At 44.9% G+C, this 12,115-nt stretch overlaps 3 protein-coding genes across 5 annotated transcripts; 1 reads left to right on the forward strand and 2 right to left on the reverse strand.

Annotated features, from left to right (window-relative positions):
- Positions 1-79: 79 nt before the first annotated feature.
- On the forward strand, positions 80-4,133 carry enosf1 (enolase superfamily member 1). 3 transcript variants are annotated; one of them, XM_084703573.1, is made up of 15 exons: positions 85-273; positions 438-540; positions 1,094-1,209; positions 1,337-1,423; positions 1,549-1,575; positions 1,722-1,794; positions 1,890-1,928; positions 2,086-2,168; positions 2,282-2,404; positions 2,720-2,854; positions 2,952-2,993; positions 3,088-3,217; positions 3,336-3,435; positions 3,511-3,592; positions 3,773-4,133. In XM_084703573.1, exons 1-15 carry the CDS (start codon positions 193-195, stop codon positions 3,863-3,865), a joined length of 1,314 nt encoding a protein of 437 aa, XP_084559699.1. In that variant the 5' UTR covers positions 85-192; the 3' UTR covers positions 3,866-4,133. The 3 variants fall into 3 exon arrangements, with proteins under 3 accessions (XP_084559700.1, XP_084559701.1, XP_084559699.1); XM_084703574.1 differs by lacking the exon at positions 3,088-3,217 and having other exon boundaries at positions 80-273; positions 3,300-3,435; XM_084703575.1 differs by lacking the exon at positions 3,088-3,217 and having other exon boundaries at positions 80-273.
- Positions 4,123-6,150, reverse strand: tyms (thymidylate synthetase). The gene is made up of 7 exons (XM_084703576.1): positions 5,837-6,150; positions 5,540-5,613; positions 5,209-5,383; positions 4,971-5,072; positions 4,724-4,899; positions 4,513-4,584; positions 4,123-4,424 (listed from the first exon to the last, which is right to left on the reverse strand). The coding sequence occupies exons 1-7, from the start codon at positions 6,057-6,059 to the stop codon at positions 4,287-4,289; spliced, it is 960 nt and encodes a 319-aa protein (XP_084559702.1). The 5' UTR covers positions 6,060-6,150; the 3' UTR covers positions 4,123-4,286.
- A 245-nt stretch (positions 6,151-6,395) lies between these two features.
- LOC146274946 (clusterin-like protein 1) lies at positions 6,396-9,680 on the reverse strand. Its single transcript, XM_084703467.1, has 8 exons — positions 9,560-9,680; positions 9,278-9,426; positions 8,336-8,506; positions 7,715-8,156; positions 7,300-7,428; positions 6,954-7,168; positions 6,613-6,793; positions 6,396-6,483 (listed from the first exon to the last, which is right to left on the reverse strand). The coding sequence occupies exons 1-8, from the start codon at positions 9,660-9,662 to the stop codon at positions 6,473-6,475; spliced, it is 1,401 nt and encodes a 466-aa protein (XP_084559593.1). The 5' UTR covers positions 9,663-9,680; the 3' UTR covers positions 6,396-6,472.
- Between the last annotated feature and the right edge of the window lie 2,435 nt (positions 9,681-12,115).

Below are 12,115 nucleotides of genomic sequence, written 5' to 3' on the forward strand. Positions count from 1 at the left end.
ATTTAAATCATACAACTACTGGCACTCTTTAAAAGTCATGTGACAATCACATTGTATACCTACGCAATGTTTTTTCCCAACCAATCCGAAGTCTGGGTGTGTTAAAACAGTTTGCAACCATAGACATATTATGTGTATGTTTGCAACTTTGCATGAGATAGTTGTTGAAGTGACAGCAGTCTGGGTATATAAATGGCACATAAAATTACGAAGTTAACTGTCAGCGATGTAAGATTTCCAACGTCTCTGGAGCACCATGGTTCAGATGCAATGGTAGGCATAGCGCTTCTGCTTTTATTACCAACTTTATTGCTATTAAAAATATTGTCTAATATCGTAGTACAGGCCTACTGAACCAGTGATGTACCTTATCATGTAGCCTAACATAGTCTCTACCAAATGAAATAACCGCATTTTACGATCGACGCGATTTTCAGCACACCGATCCAGACTACTCAGCCGCCTATGTTGTGATCGAAACTGAATCCTGTCTAAAGGGGTATGGCCTGACATTCACTGTAGGAAGAGGAACAGAAATTGGTATGATTGCGTTCTACTACTGCGCACTACTATTTGTTCTAGCATGATTTAGATATTATTGGAAACAACATACCAAATATATTGGATTACAGGTGTCAGTCTGATATAGAAGAAATCATTTTTATTTAATCTCATTTTAAGTGCAAAGTGTGCTAACAGCGCCATTATGTGGTTGTAGGTATTAACGCAATGACCAACTTTTTCCTTCATGAACTGTCCTCTTAACTACAACTACGTATAAAAAAGAGTTGTTAATCTGAGTTATGTATCGTCCCATTAGTGAACAGCAAATGAGACAGGGCATCTCTAGTCTCGTGGTTGTCTGATAAGATGACATAGATGTTAGACTTGTTTGACAATATGCTCTTATGTTTCTTCCCATTGGCACTTATTTGCTATTCACAATGTGTGTTTCATGTTTTGGCTGCCCACAATTTTTTTTGTTCATGATCATTGACCTATACACTTTTGTAAAGCTCTCTCTTGGAAGTCGCTTTGGATAAAAGCATCTGCTAAATGAATATATGTAAATGCAGACAACTTGTGTGTGCAGTGGTGTGTGCTGTGGAGGCATTGACTGGGTTTGTGGTGGGGAAATCTCTGGAGGAGATAGTGAGTGACTTCCGTGGATTCTACCGCCTCCTGACCAGTGATGGACAGATGCGATGGGTGAGAACAAGGACGTTTGGTTTCAACATAGAGGAATGTGGGGGAAGCATTTTTTTTCACCCTGTATGCCTCTGAATCCTCTGTCAGTCGAGAAAAATGAATTTCAGTCTGATTCTGTCTACAACAGATAGGACCAGAGAAAGGCGTTATCCAGCTGGCCACTGCAGCCGTCCTCAACGCAGTGTGGGACCTCTGGGCCAGAACCGAGGGCAAGGTAGGATGCCACTCACGTCACTTAAGGCTTTGAAAACACACCTGTACACCTGGCCAATGGCTAACCATGACAAATACAAACTAACAATATTCTGTGTTCTTTTTGCTTACCCGTTTTAACACCAGCCACTGTGGAAGCTACTTGTTGACATGGTAGGTTGGTGAAATATTGAGTCTGCCTCTCAAATCCAACTATTGTTTGCTGTTGTTGGTCCAAGTTGATCTCAATAAATGTGTGTAAACCCCCAGTGTTAGTTACCATGTAGCATGCCGGGAACTGTGTTGTGTTGCTGTTCTAGGATCCCAGAAAGCTTGTCTCATGTATTGACTTCAGATATATAACTGATGCTCTGACAGAGCAGGAGGCGTTGGGTAATGTTCACACGCACGCACGCACGCACACACACACACACCAACTGCCACTATGAACAGACACACTTCACTATCTCTCTGTAACTGTCTCTCAGATATGCTCATGAAAGCTCAAGCGGGCAAGGACCGACGAGGTAAGCACACCGATGAAACATGAATTAGCTGAGGCTAAGAGCTCCTGCTTTAATTAAGAGTGCCAGATAGAGATATGGGGCCTGGGAATTGTACCATTTAATAACACACTCCATGGGTATCAGTGTATCATCTCAATTTCCATCTGTTCCTGTGCAGAGGAACACATGCTGATGGAGGGTTACCCCGCCTACACCACTTCCTGTGCCTGGCTAGGATACTCTGATGAGGTACTCACGCAGGTAACGGATATGCACGGATCACTGAATTCTTGACTGATTCATAGGTTAGCTTGATTGATTGATTGGTTGTTTGTTGGATGGATGACAGACTCGTTTCTATGGTGTTTCTCAAGCTGTGCTCAGATGCCCTCAACAGTGGATGGACCAAGTTTAAGGTGAAGGTTGGAGCCGACCTAGATGACGACATCCGCCGCTGCAGTCTCATACGGAAGCTGATTGGTCCCAACAACACTTTGGTAATTATCTGCCACGCTATTGGTCTCAGTAATCCTCACTGTGGATGAGGCACACAGGTTTGCATTTTTTCACCTACTGACACACCCACTTCTAATAACATCATCCAACACCACATATGATGGATGCATGTTCTTCACAGAAAATATTTCCAGGCCATCGAGTCTTAGTTTGCAAAAAATAAATTAATTTCATGATTTTCTATTTTAGTAGACATTAAAATAGTCCCTGAGTCTTAATCATTACCTAGCATTTACCCAGTCTTTTTATCCAGTATGTTTCCTGATGGCAAAGTGATAGTACCTGCTCTGTGTCAGATGATCGATGCCAACCAGAGGTGGGATGTTGGAGAGGCCATCACCTGGGTGTCTGAGCTGGCCCAGTACAAGCCCCTGTGGATTGAGGAGCCCACCAGTCCTGACGATATCCTCGGCCACGCAACCATCTCCAAGGTGACAAACAGTAGTAGGATGGATGGAGTTTTAGAGGTTTGACATTTGTGTCTGTCTGAATGCTGGTGAGATTGAGATCTATGTTTTATTGTTCCAGGCCCTGGCTCCTCTGGGGATTGGGGTAGCCACAGGAGAAATGGTAGGTCCCACCATGCTGGTGTTTTACCCACATGTCCTGTGTGTCAATGTGGATCTGAAATGGCGTAACATGATGATATTGCCCATTATCACAGTGCCACAACAGGGTGATGTTTAAGCAGTTCCTACAAGCATCGGCGCTTCAGTTTGTCCAGATTGACAGCTGCCGACTGGGGAGTGTCAATGAGAACCTGGCTGTTTTGCTCATGGCCCACAAGTTCCAGGGTATTACATGAATTGACTGTGTGTGTACAGTATCTCCATGTGTTTATCTTGGTGTGTTGGGGGCTCATGGCTGGCATGATAGCGTTGCCGTGTTAAGCCTTCCCCTCCGCCTTCCCAGTTCCTGTGTGTCCTCATGCTGGGGGAGTTGGACTGTGTGAGCTGGTCCAACACCTCATTCTCTTCGACTACATCTCCGTGTCCGCCAGCCTCCACAACCGGTCAGTGCCAACCACCATAACATGAGTAATTGCTGTTCTGTGACTGCTGTCGCATGACCCTGTCTCCGCTCTCAGGATGTGTGAGTACGTGGACCACCTCCATGAGCACTTTATCAGTCCTGTGGTGCTGAGGAACACCCACTACGTGCCCCCCAAGGTATAATACATTTCAACACCACTGCGTCAACCCCACACCAGACTGAAAGTTATCACCGGTGATGCTGTGGGTGGAGTTTTTCCATTCTCTGCAGCAGCAGTAGATGCACTGCTAGACATTTACCACCGTCATCTTCAGACAGGCTACTGAGCCAGTGCTGTTTGGTCCCTGTCCAATCAGGATCCAGGATACTCCTGTGAGATGGTGGAGTCGTCTGTGCAGAGACACCAGTACCCTCAGGGAGAGGTCTGGAGGAAGCTCCTGAATCCATGAGGAAAATAAGAGTGAAGAAGCAGACATCACAGAGAATGATTTGATTTAGTTTTTGATTTTCAGTTGGCACCGACTCATTCACTTCACTGCAGGGAGTGATAAATCAAGTACACTAAAGTACTTGATGAATAATTTAGTGACTATCAAACTGTGCACAAAGTCTGATAATTTCTTATGTTTTGTTTATTTCAAACCAATGTCACAGCATTTTTTTAAGACGAGCTTTCATTGTTGTACAATAACTAAATTAAACAATGGAATATATAAATTCTTTATTTTCAAAAATTAAAACATTTCACAAGAATTTAAAAGACAAACAATGAACCTAAAAAAGGAAACATAAAAGCAGGTTGATACAGCAGAAATCAACTCTTGCAGGCCACACAATACAACATATGGTTTCATTCCATGGAATACTGATTTAAACAGCCATCTGCATTTTGATGGCAGGATGGGGATTGTAATCTGTAATCTCAAAGTCTTCTGCTCTGAAGTCGTCGATGCACTCCACCGTTCTCAGGATCCTGAGCTTGGGGAAGGGGCGGACCTCCCTCTGAAGCTGCAGGGGAGGAGTCCACAAGATGAACACCAAGACCTCACAAACGCACACAGACGCACACACAGACGCACACAGAGCACAAGCCTACCTGAACTTTGAGGGGTTCGATGTGGTTGACGTACACGTGAGCGTCTCCCAGAGTGTGCACAAAGTCACCAGGCTGTGGAGGCAGAAAGGACAGAGGGGGGGGGGGTAAACATTCCTTCTTGTGTGGGATCTTAAATCTCATAACAGCTCACGGCCTCCATTCAAAATGCCAGTTTTGTGAACGTGGGAGGCGAGTGATAAGACACCCCCACCTTCAGTCCAGTTATGTGGGCGATCATGTATGTGAGCAGGGCGTAGCTGGCAATGTTGAAGGGCACGCCCAGTCCCATGTCCCCAGAGCGCTGGTACAGCTGGCAGGACAGCTCCCCGTCAGAAACGTAGAACTGGCACAGGGCATGGCACGGGGGCAGGGCCATGCAGGGAAGGTCTGAGAGGAACAGAGGAAGTCAGAAGCAGGCTTGCTTGATTGATTTTGTGAGCATGTGTCAAACAACCAACCTTTCGGATTCCACGCACACATGATGATTCTCCGGTCCTCTGGATTGGTCTTGATTGTGTCAATAACCTTCTGTAGCTGGTCCACACCTTGTCCTGTGTAGTCTGGCAGGAGGACAAAAACAATTTAATTCAATGCACCTATCACATGTGTGTGTGTGCGTGTGAAGTAAAATAGTCTTTGTGTATTGTCTTTTAATGTTTACATTGTCTTAAGTGGATTATGACTCATTATAGCTACCTGCATGCATATTCTTGTATTCTGCCCCATAGTGTCTCCACTGAAACCCATACACTGGTCCCAGGTCCCCTTCTTCCCTGTCACTGAACCCGCTCTTATCCAGGAAATCCCGTGAGCCGTTGGCGTCCCAAATCTTCACCCCTTTCTCCGACAGCTCTTTGGCATTTGTTGATCCCTGCAGCAAAGACCAAAAACTACAGTCAGCTGAATTTATTTTTGGAAGTAGAGCGCCATCTACCGGACATTTGGTTTCTAGGAAGTGTGTGCGCATTCTGTCAACGTGTGCAAGCACCTTGGTTTCAACAACAAGCATTTTCTTTGGTTATCTTACCTTGATAAACCACAGCAATTCTTCAAGAATTCCTTTCCAGAACACTCTTTTTGTCGTTAGTAGGGGGAACTGATCTGAAGTGAAATTACGGGATAATATTCAATCTGCAGCCATTTTTGACAGTCAAATTATCTTTTGCTGACCTTCTCATGCGCGGGAAATAACTACCTAGCTAAATAATATGTTGATTGTTCGAATTAATAAAATCCCACTATGCTAAACCTTTCACCAATATAATTATCAACATGTAGAAAAAACGGTGTACTGTAGCCTACTGACTGGCTACTGGTTGCTTACCCCGGAGACTGTATCTTGTTTGTGACCCGAATACAGAGACAACTCCCGTTCCAGTGCGATCTCCCTTTTTGTGGCCGTGCTGCAGAATGTATTCTATTTGATTCAAGTAGCCCCGTTCATCACAAAACAAGGAAAATTGAACATTATCCGTTTGCCCCTCGGCTCTCTTCTGTTGTTCACCATTGCAACACTCCGTTGTATGTATTTCAGATGTTGCGGGCATTTCGAATTTAAAATGGAATAACTGCACGCACGAAAGTCGTACCGACAACTGCAATCATCAGACAAATATTCGCGGGTTATTTTGACGCCGTCGTCATCTACCGCTTGACGCGTGATCCGAAAACCAATAGAATGTATAGAAAAACGCGCACACTTTAAGCCCCGCCTACTGAACAACCCACTCCACACGTTAAAGCCAGAGCCATGGCTCTGGTTAAAGCCAAGTCTTCATTCACGCATAAATGGAAGCAACATTTTGAAATGTTTTATTTTACAGTTCAGTTATCACCAAATCAAGAACCATTCCAAATCTTCTACTTGGAGAAAGATGAAAAATACAGTGCAATACACTTTACCAAAATACCAGGCCTTGAATATTGAATCACAGATGTGGGTTTCTTGTAGATATCCATATCACTGCAATTCTGTAAAAAAAAAAGAAAAGAAGTGGGTTTTATCTGGGTCAACAGTAAACTCTCTGGAGTAAACTTGTAACATTTAACAGTATGATGCAAAATGTGCCGAGTTGTAGCCTACACGGGTCTGATGCTTACTGTTCAACTTCTGTTTGTATAGCACCAAGGCCTCTTTGGCCACATACTGGATGAAGGCAGGGTCCTGCATCGCCAATTCAGCTGGAACTGAGAGGGTCAACAATGGAGAGTCCAGGACCTTAACAGCCACTGTGGTGTCCACCTTAGACCCACTGTCCCTCATCTGCATGTGTGGAACCACCTAGAAACCACCAATAATCAAAACACATAACCACAACAGTTTGAATCACAAAGCTAATAGGCTACCTCTGCTTTTTCATTCAAATGAGTAAAGAGCTGCCATTAGTGTCACTGCCATCAGTGTCACTGCCATCAGTGTCACTGCCATCAGTGTCACTTACTGAAGTGATGGTAAAGATGTGCTGCGGGCCCAGAGTGTCATTAGCCAGCAGGGTCACCCAGCCGTACTTCTCTGCTGTGACGTCCAGCCATGTGAGCGTGTCGTCCGTGTGTCTCTGGACCACCAGCAGCGTGTCCTCGTACTGCTGCAGAGAAGCGTTCAGCAGGAGGTGGATCTCCTCCAGCTCAGAGTGAAGCTCCCTCATGCTGGGGCACTCTGGAGAGGAGCAGAGAAGACACACGTGTATTTGCAGACATTGCATGTGGCTGTGCATCGATCGACTATGCCACAGATACTGTAGGCAGACACTGTATTTGTACTCTCACACTCTGATCTTTAACCTTCACCTCTTCTTAGAGCCTCTTGACAGTTGTCACACTGGTCCTGCAGCAGCCAGCAGTCTGAGGCCTGCCTGCGCAGCCGTCTGCACAGGTACCTGCTGTGGCCCGCACCCCCATCTAAGGACGACCCTGGAGCTGGAGAGAGGTGCATGGCACACGGCCAATCAAATCAACACCTTGAATTATTGCATGTACAGGAAACGTGTTAGCTTCATCGTGGCAACACACATTTTAAGTCAATGAGATCAGGTACTGTGGCAGGAGATTCTATTTGTAACGGAAATATCGATTGCTTTTTATCGTCAATGTGTGTATGATCGATCTCAAAAACTTTTGATTGGAATCAGTGATCAACAATATGTCCGTAAAGTGTGCACAATGCAGACCTATGAAATTGTATCTTAGAATGTAGTCTGCATACCTCTCTGCTGCTGAGTCTCTTTCACCTCGTCCAATGTGTCAGTCATCGCATAACTGAACTCTTCCAGCATAGTCTTGCCAAAGTCATACACTGAATCCAGGATGTGCTCCAGACCCATTCCCCTAAGGAAGCCCAGGCTAGGGGTCTCCTCGGTGGGGGTGAGCAACCTGGGCTTCAAATCGGTGGTAAAGGCTACATGGAAGGTATGGCCAAACTCCTGGTGCATCCTGTTGACCAGCTCCACGCTTGTGTTGTAGAGGAGGCCCACTCTGCTCTTCAGCTGTCTGAAGGAGGCCTCCACTTGAACCAGCTCTTGTTCCATTCTGTCGGGGGTCTGGGTCTGAGATTCTGGCTTTTGGCTCTGGTCTGGGTCCTGGTTCTGGTTGTAGACCTCGTCTTGAAATTCCAACTGGGACGACATCTTCTTGAAGAACTCTTCCACCTAAGGAAGAGGAAAAGAACTCCTGAACTACAGCACACAGTACAACACACAGCCTGGTTGACACATGGTTTACAGTGGCACAGGCCTGGAACCAAAATTCACAAATACTGCAATTGATTTATCTCATGATGCTGTGAACGCAATGGATTGGTGCAATAAATACGACTTGTGGGATTCACCTTGAAGGAGAAGGATGAAAAGCCCCTCCGGCAGGTGGAGGTGTAGAAGTTCCTACAGGTGTCCTCTAAGCAGGGACGACACTCCTCAAACGACATCCTCAGCGAATCACGGCACTGCTGCTCAGCCTCCTGAAGCTTGTGTTCCGTCTCCGTGGCCAACTGCACCGCCCCCTTAGCGAAGAGCACAGTAAAGGGGAATGATGAATGGAAAGACTGTCTCTGAATTCTCTTGTAGTGCAAGCTCCCTTCTTTCTCCCCTACTCAAGGTCACGTCTGATCTAACGAGATGGAATAGGTGCAAACAGCTGCCTCACCACACAGCCGTCACCAATCCAGGCGAGATCAGATGAGCAAGCAGGAGTGAGGGAAACATCGTAATTTCAAAATAAACATCAGTCTGCTGATCATTGTTTGGCTGGGGTTTTTTCTGGGTCCTTTTTCTTATGATCTTTGTTGGCCTGTTCTCAGTGTAGGAGGACTGTGGTGAGTGTATTGTCTATTGAAAGAAGATGCTGTGGTTTAGAACCCTGGCTCTCGGCAGCTCGTTTGTAACGAACACGGACACATCTACAGACAGTTCATTAATCCTGAATGTGCTGTAACTATACTCTCTACTCCCTACTCCCCTTTCCCATAACCACACTACTCACTGTCTGCTTTGTGGGTTTCTCTATCAACATTTGCATGTGAAGCAGAAAATATGTGGCCGTTATAGATGTCGTTGCTTGGGGAAGACAGAGAACAGACGTCGGGTCTTCTGTGGGTGTGAACGTGTGGTGAGCAAAACGTTTAGGATGGTTTGAGGCTGTTTTAGCCACAATCATACAAAAGCGTTGGTAAAGTAGAAATTACTGAACAGTTACTAAGTCAATCTAGTGAAAAAAGATGCAGACGTTTCTAAGGTGTGAACAATCTGTCTGTTTATTTCCTCTGCATTCTTACTTTTCTCTTGTCACTGCTGTGTTGCAGGCTGTTCATGAACTGCTTGTGTTTCTCTTCATTCCTCTCCATCGTCTCCTTCATCTGTTTGACCCCAAAAAGGGCTCTCTTCATCTCCTCGTCAACATGCCTCTCGCCTTCCCTGGACAGCTCTGCACACGCAGCCAGAGAGAACACGAACATCAACGACATGCCTCTCACACATGTATGCCTTGTAGTCGGGGGGTGAGGGCCGCATGGATTTTCACCCTAACTTTAACCCTCAAACTCCTTAAGAACACTCACGTTTGAGAATCTCCTCATTTGGCCCCACTGGGTAGACAGGGGTGCAGAACAGGAACTCCAGAGATGATACGAGGAACGTCAGAACAACCAGGGTCCTCATCATAGCGGGACGCTCGCAGATACAGAGCTGAAACATCACAAAGTTAAGTCAAATTCATCTTTCTTACCAAGGGAGGGTTAAGGTGACGTCTTACACAACAGTGATAACCTTATAAACACTTCCTAGAAGTCACTGCTGTGCTAAGGAGGATTGATCTCATTAGATTTTTAGGACTAATCTATGAGAAGGGGATACTTTTTTCCAATTCAAAAAAGATCAACCACCAGGTAGTGCTGTTTATCAACAGCTCCAGCAACTGCAAACACAGTACAAATTTAGCATAGGCAGAAAACTTTCTTTCAAAACAGGATGGCTTAAAGTATCCAGTCCCATGTAAAAGGTCCCGTGTAAATGAGAGTTGTCCCATTTTTTTTTAACAATGGACACAACTGTATTCTGCAGTTCCTGCATTTAGTGTAAGTCTCAGCATGTCAAAATAACTGTTCTGAATAAAGCTAAAAGTAGTTTACCAGGTCTTTACACAATCTTTTTCACCCGATGGCACTACCCTGTCTGTGTAAAGAGGTCTGTCAATAATATCACAACAAGTCACCAATGAGCCTCATCTAAACAGCTAACCAGAGATAAAGATTGCAATCCTGCAGTATCAGACGTTGGTAGAGAAACTAGCATTTATTACCTTAAGAACTGAGAAAGCATCAGCAAATTTGTCGAAATTGGAAACGTGGTGGTTGACAGACTACTAGACCAAAAGCGAGAGAAATTGAGTGAGAGAGAAAGAGGTACACAGTGATAACACTGCAGAGGATTGTTCTATTTATAAGGCTCCACTTAGCAGCTCCGATCCTATTAGTGTATTTGTATAGCTGACCATTAAGCCTGCCACCATCCTAACCAAATGAATGTCATCACCTAACCTACAGGCACTTTCAGTATTTTGACTAGTTCTGAAGCCATAATCCATCTGACATATAATTCGAGGGTCCATCCTGGACACTGTTCTGTCACCTCCTTAACTTATATTGTCCTGAAACTCACGTCTGTACTGGAATCCTTGGCAGACACACATGGTTTATTCCTTCTAATCTGTATATATCTGTCTACCTGGCACAGGCGGCATCATGTCTACTGACATCGCCATTTGTGTGGGTATCTAAACATTGCAGCACCGGACTGGAAAATGTGGAATTTCCCTGCAGTATCAGTCCTTCTTGTTAATTTCAACCCTCTGCTGAGAGCTATGACCCAGCAAATGAGGTCCCAACCTTTAAACGAGACTCAAGCAAGCCTCTGGCTGTGAGGCTACCTGACCCACAGCTGCGTTTGATCATCTCACAGTGATCCCTACCTGAGCCCTAATACCAACCTGCTGCTCCAATTATGGCTAACGGTAAAACACACAGTTTTGCTGCCCTTAGAAAAACACAAAATGACCTCTATTATCATTTCAGACGGGCTTGGAACTTAATCCACGCCGGACTGTGTCCTAACCCAAGCAAAGGGGTTGGAGTTATAGGCTCTAGTATCCAAAGAGAAGCTTTGGGATGTGATCTTTTGACTACTCCAGAAAGCCTAGGATTAGAATTCTGTTCAGAAGCAGTGTACTTTGTCTTTTCTTTGGCCTGAAATCGATCTGTTGGTAAAATCAGATTGCGACTGAACACGTGCCAAAAGACCAGCTTGAGGGCAAACAGACGTCACACACATACACACACTGCCAAAAAGTGTATGGTTGAGACCGTTCACCGTTCTGAGACAATAGCCAGACACAGTGAGATTGCGGTGTAATGTGTGTGATCTCATCTGTAACCCATTCACACTCCAACACTGAAACAGTGTTTCAGAGATAAGATAAAAGTGTCTCTCCCGCTAATTGCATTGATGTTCTTGTTAGTCTGAGAAGAGATCCTGACTGACTGTGATAGTTGGGTTGGGCTCCGTCTTTGATCGGTGAACTGTATCTGCTGGGCACAGAGGCAGGGGTGGAGATAGATGGATACAACTCTGTGTTTGGGGTCTTGATACTCTCTAGGATGAATGTCTGGCAATCTCTCTCTACAGAAAAACAATTACAAAAAGTATTGTCCTTCAAAGCATTTGAGAGATCTATCATCAAACTCAAATAGAAACTTGCACTCTGCAGTATGAAAATGGGCAAAATGTGTTTCACCAGCATTGTTAGCTAATTTAATAATTGACTAATAGCATAACGTGCTCTGATGCACAATATTTTGTTTATGTCCCAAAAAAGGAATGCAGGAGAGGATTAGTAACACAATGAGCCATCCCCACAATGTTGCTGTTTCAGTGACGTTAAACTTCTCTCCCCACTCCCTTTGAAAAGATTTCTAATAGGTTCCACATTTTTCACCCGGGGGACACGTTTGCCATCAGGCCAGTAATTTAATCTCATCTCCGGCTATCCAAACTCCGCACGACGTCCCAGGGTTTGCACTGAAACATAACCTCACCTATCCTCCTCTCCAAAGCAAACC

The sequence above is a fragment of the Hypomesus nipponensis genome, chromosome 8, assembly GCF_054491055.1.
Source record: "Hypomesus nipponensis isolate SF chromosome 8, ASM5449105v1, whole genome shotgun sequence".
NCBI lineage: Eukaryota > Metazoa > Chordata > Actinopteri > Osmeriformes > Osmeridae > Hypomesus > Hypomesus nipponensis.

Bases quoted from the DNA above. Each gene is read 5' to 3' on its own strand.
- enosf1 (XM_084703573.1), top strand. From the start codon at position 193: ATGGCACATAAAATTACGAAGTTAACTGTCAGCGATGTAAGATTTCCA. The intron at 1,576-1,721 runs GTAGGTTGGTGA...TTGCTGTTCTAG, and splicing joins GGAAGCTACTTGTTGACATG to GATCCCAGAAAGCTTGTCTC. The intron at 2,169-2,281 runs GTAACGGATATG...GTGTTTCTCAAG, and splicing joins CTGATGAGGTACTCACGCAG to CTGTGCTCAGATGCCCTCAA.
- tyms (XM_084703576.1), bottom strand. From the start codon at position 6,059: ATGCCCGCAACATCTGAAATACATACAACGGAGTGTTGCAATGGTGAA. The intron at 5,384-5,539 runs GTAAGATAACCA...TCTTTGCTGCAG, and splicing joins AATTGCTGTGGTTTATCAAG to GGATCAACAAATGCCAAAGA. The intron at 4,425-4,512 runs GTAGGCTTGTGC...CCTCCCCTGCAG, and splicing joins TCGAACCCCTCAAAGTTCAG to CTTCAGAGGGAGGTCCGCCC.
- LOC146274946 (XM_084703467.1), bottom strand. From the start codon at position 9,662: ATGATGAGGACCCTGGTTGTTCTGACGTTCCTCGTATCATCTCTGGAG. The intron at 7,169-7,299 runs GTGAAGGTTAAA...GCTCCTCTCCAG, and splicing joins TCAAGAGGCTCTAAGAAGAG to AGTGCCCCAGCATGAGGGAG. The intron at 6,794-6,953 runs GTAAGTGACACT...GGTGGTTTCTAG, and splicing joins ACATCTTTACCATCACTTCA to GTGGTTCCACACATGCAGAT.